Source organism: Neopelma chrysocephalum, unplaced genomic scaffold, assembly GCF_003984885.1.
Source record: "Neopelma chrysocephalum unplaced genomic scaffold, ASM398488v2 Primary Assembly neopelma1_166, whole genome shotgun sequence".
In the NCBI taxonomy this organism is placed as follows: domain Eukaryota; kingdom Metazoa; phylum Chordata; class Aves; order Passeriformes; family Pipridae; genus Neopelma; species Neopelma chrysocephalum.
This window is the reverse complement of record NW_020897828.1, coordinates 1,475,084-1,479,760: the sequence shown is the minus strand read 5'-3', so window position 1 is coordinate 1,479,760 and position 4,677 is coordinate 1,475,084. Positions and strand designations below refer to the sequence as shown.

General features: G+C 43.0%; 1 protein-coding gene across 2 annotated transcripts in view; it reads left to right on the top strand.

The window, feature by feature from the left end:
* The window catches only part of CHAF1B (chromatin assembly factor 1 subunit B), a 13,683-nt gene extending 9,487 nt beyond the window's left edge, over nt 1-4,196 (top strand). For both annotated transcript variants that reach the window (XM_027701756.1, XM_027701755.1), the window contains exons 11-14: nt 325-487; nt 1,078-1,500; nt 2,734-2,825; nt 3,280-4,196. In XM_027701756.1, the coding sequence (XP_027557557.1) occupies nt 325-487; nt 1,078-1,500; nt 2,734-2,825; nt 3,280-3,398 (797 nt within the window). In that variant the 3' untranslated portion in view covers nt 3,399-4,196. The remainder of the gene's footprint in view (nt 1-324; nt 488-1,077; nt 1,501-2,733; nt 2,826-3,279) is intronic.
* Nucleotides 4,197-4,677: the final 481 nt, after the last annotated feature.

The following is a 4,677-nucleotide window of genomic DNA, read 5'->3' as shown; positions in this document are numbered from 1 at the left end:
CTGAAAAATTTGAGACTGTAATGCTGAAGTTCATATAAATATGCTGACAAATTTCAGCTGGAAAATATAGGACAAACTATACAAAATAATAGCAATCCAGAGGGGAAAAAGCTTCTGCCAACTTCTCTTCAGTTAAGACAATAGGGGAGAAACTTCAGGCAACAGAAATGTTGTACTTAACATTAAATTACACGTTTTATACAAGTTCTGTCTTCTCAGTGCTTATCTATAATGTCATCTTTATTATATCTGCAGTCACTACCTTGCAATAAATGCAAGGGAGAATTCTCAGTGTGTTCATTTGTTCATTTCTTTGCTCTCTAGATGAGATCAGTACAAAATCATGCCCTGCTCTGTTTAACCTGCCCTATCGGTTGGTGTTTGCTGTGGCCTCAGAAGATTCTGTGCTTTTTTATGACACTGAGCAGTCCTTCCCCTTTGGTTATGTCTCCAACATCCATTATCACACCCTGAGTGACATTTCCTGGTGAGTAATTGTTCTATTCCTGGTGCTTGTTGTGATAGGGAAAATTCCCTTTTTACGTGTCCAAGTTCCGTGCGGCATCTTTTGGGTTTGTATTTCATTTGTGACAAATGTGTGGTCACTGTCATCAGTGTCTGAACAGCAAGCACCCCTTTTTTGCCCTGTTAACTGGAGAATTATGGTTCTTAATTAATTGGGGAAAAAGGTGCAAGTTCCCTGTGAAAATGAACATGGTAAAGTCCTCATTGTTCAGGCAGCGTGACTGGGAATAATTAAATTGTTTGGAGGTTTTGGAAGTCACCTGAGTTCAGGTTTCTGTATTCTGGTCAAAATCTGCTTTATCTGCACAATCCTGCTTCGTGGTTCTCCATATATGGGACAAAGTCATTGGTCTGACTCCCCACTTTTAATTTAATGTGGGAAATTAGAAAACTGAACCCAGTCGGGATATCCCACTCTGCTGCTCAGGGCTTAAATGTACACATGGACTTGGGGAAGGGAGGGTGAAAAGACAGGGATAACATGAGGGTGTGAGGGTTGGAAAAAAAATTATGGCCTTGAATTTTAATGGAAAAACAACAAATCCCAAATAGGTCCAGCGACGGATCCTTCCTGGCCATTTCCTCCACGGACGGATACTGTTCCTTCGTCACCTTTGAGAAGGATGAGCTGGGAATTCCACTGAAGGAGAAGCCCCAGATCAGCGTCAGGACTCCTGGTGCAACAGAGAAGAAGGTGAAGAAGAGCCAGTCCCAGAAAACCACCTCCCCAGGCTCCAGGCTGGCCGAGGGGACTCCTCCCAGCCGGAGCAGCGATCCCAGCCCTGCCAACCTCCAGCCCAGAACACCCGGCACCGCCGGCAGGGACTCGCCTTCCACACCTCTTGGCATCAAAAACGTTCCAGCCTCTTCCTCAGAGGAGAGGAAGAGCAGCCAGGCAGCCACCCCGAGCTCTGGGGCAAAGCAGCCCCGCAGGATCGCCCTCAACACTTTACAGGCCTGTTTCAAGGCCCCGAGGTGAGATTTATGTGGCCCTTTCCAGTCGTAAACGCCGAGGCCGAGACGAGCTGGGCTCATGCCACGTTCAAAGGTTGGGATTTAGACAGGAATTCCCAGCCCTGGTGTCCTGGTTTGAGACCCCTAAAATACAATTCTCGAGTCCAAGCCCCCCTCCCACATCTCACCCCAGTGTGAGAGGGGTTTTCCAGACACTACACAAGACTCAATATGGGGGGAAGGGAATTATATTACAATCACTGTACAAATAAATATTGCAGTACATCATATACACAATCTTAACTATCTCTCCTATGATAAATCAGTATTTACATTGGATCAAATCTCTTCTCCCTCCAATAAAAGTCCAGAAGGGAAAAGGAAAGATCCTTTCCACTCTCAGGGCAGCAGCCTCTCTTCTTCCATGCAGCAGCTGTAGCTGGACTGTTGTAGCTGAATCTCCTTCCATGACACACAAGGGGGTCTCCTCTCCCCCCCTCAGCTCTTCAACTCCAATCAAAGGTCTCTCTCTCTTCCATGGGCTGCATAGCAGGGACAAAACTCACTTCACCTGGGTCTTGGTGGGAGCTGTCTTGACATGGAACTTTTTTTGTTCTAGTTCTGGAGGAGGTCAGGATGTCTCCTGAACCCTCAATGTGCAGCTTTTGGATTTGTGCCTGAAATGTGAGGCAGTGGCAGAGCTCACCTGATGGCTGTGCCCTGTGGCCATATGGCAGCAACAGGGGTCTGTCTTGGGCCAGGAGTTGGACTTGGATGATCCTTGTACATCCTTTCCAACTTGGAATATCCTGTGATTCTGCCTTCAGGTCCCACTGTTTGTACAAAAATGGTACCTGAAGCCTTCAGCTGGCAAGACCCTTCAGATATTAATATCTAAACATTAATTATTTAAATATTAGATATTAGAAAGAAATTGTTCCCTGTGAGGGTGGGGAGGCCCTGGTACAGGTTGCCCAGAGAAGCTGTGGCTGCCCCTGGATCCCTGGAAGTGTCCAAGGCCAGGTTGGACGGGGCTTGGAGCAACCTGGGCTGGTGGAAGGTGTCCCTGCCCATGGCAGGGGGTTGAAATGGGATCATGCTCCATTCAACATATGAAGAGAATTACAAATATGCAGTAAAATATATCTGAACTACCTTTACAATTAACTGATTCAATATGAATTAAACCTTTAAATAAAATATTTGTGGGAATTATGTCCATAAAGGAATTGAACTGTTTCTGCTCTTTTAAAGGAGAATAAACTTGATTTCATTGAAGCCAGACACACCCACCCCTGCAGATACAGACCCAGCTCCTGGGCCTCCTTCCTCAGAGCAGGACCATGGTAAGCTTTTGTGGCTCTCAACATCCAGCCAAGTCTTTTGCCAATCAGTTTTTTCCGTTATGGATTTATGTTATTAAAAAAAAAACCAAACCTGGTTGCAAATTCTAAAACTTCTTCATTGTCTCGATGTGTTTGAAAGGTGCTTTTGACAATATAAAATGTGTTCTCACTGTGGTGGTAGCTCTTGGGCAGCTGCTGTGTGTCACTACAGGCTTTATAATAGTGAAATCAAGAATAAATTCACCTGGATTTGATGTTCTCCAGGTCCTACATGTGGGTTTTAAAGACCTTTATCCTTCCAGCATATCATTGTTTCAGGTGCTGGACTCTCTCAAACCAGGGTTGTTGTTTTTTTTTTAGTGAGTGCTGAATTGTTTGTGAATTCAGCAAACCAGTTTACTTCATTAATCTGAATTTTCTCACCTGAAATGATTCCCCTGTCTTCTTGTTTCAGAGAGGCTGTTGCCATCCGATGACAGTCTTCAAAATCCCCCAGCACCAAAACGTCCCAGGACTGAGGAAATGCCTCTTTCTGCACCTGAAGACCAAACCACCTCTGATTCAAACAAATAAGGGCTGAGCTTATTCAAAAAATAAGCTTTTAGCAGACTCTTCACAGTCTGAAGTCAGTGCAGCCACATTTCTTTTTGCAGATGTTAAATCCTCAATTCCCAATTAAATTTCCCTGTGCATGTTTGCTGTGGCACTGTGAGGGAACTGCCAAGTAGAAGACACAGGTTTCAGGAATGTAGTTTTTGCAGAAGAAGAAATAGTTGGGAAGTGACTTCAAGAAATGCTTAAGGAAATCAGGGAAATCTGGGTGTTTAAAAAGCCATCCAGTTACCTGCAGGTCTCCATCAGAGTCCCTAAATTCGTGTTTACAGAGCATTATGTCTTCCAGTAACCTGTGTGGCACATGAAGAATAGAATGTATTAGTAGGATCTGATGTGGTTTAAGACCTAAAAAAAAAAAAAAAGAGGAAATTGTGTCATTCCAGCATCTTATTTGTTGAGCAGAGTGTCAAATAATTCCCCTCAGTCCCTGTGGGATGGAAGCTGATGGTCGGGGTGCAACCCAGATCAGGGCTGAGATGACTTAAGCAGAAATGGAGAGTTTGAACTGCAAGAAAGAAGAAGGCAAAAGGAAGAAACCCTCTGGAGACCTGCTTTAGAATTAAACAGCAGAAAAAAAGTTCTTAATTGTTTAGTTTCTGTGTTTAAAATGCAGGCAGGAGTTTTTCCTGAGGCAGCAGGATTTGAGTGCAGACATTAGAAATACCCCCTTTCCCTTTTTCAAACCTTAACTCCCTTAGCCAATAAAATACACCCCAATGTATGTATGTATTCATATTAAACCTCTTTGACTTTTAATTCTTCCCTGGATTTGGTTGTGTAATTAATTAGTGCTTGTTTTCTGTCATCTTCTAAGAGAGAGGACTAATATTTAGAAAAGCAGAAATAGTTTTATAAAGTGACTCATATAAGTTTCACACAGAGGAAATATTAACAAATACCTGTGTCAGTGTTTCAGATAAAGGAATTATGTTGTCTGCAAAGAAATTTCAACAATAATAAGCAAAGAGTCATAGGAAATTCATGGTGGCTTAGTTTTCAGCAACTTTATGTCCCAATTCTGCAGTCTGTTATATTTATATAACATCTATTCTTCCCAAATAAATAGTTCCTATTTTTTCCAGCTTCCTTCTGGAGAAAACAGGGCTTGGTTTCTTAGGAATTGTGTTTTATAATCAACTGAGGAAAGTTAATCCATGCCTTGAGAGCCTTTTTTTCTGCTGGGAGATGCAAAATGCTAAACCTGAAATGCCACGTTCAACCCCAACCTTTCCAAGAA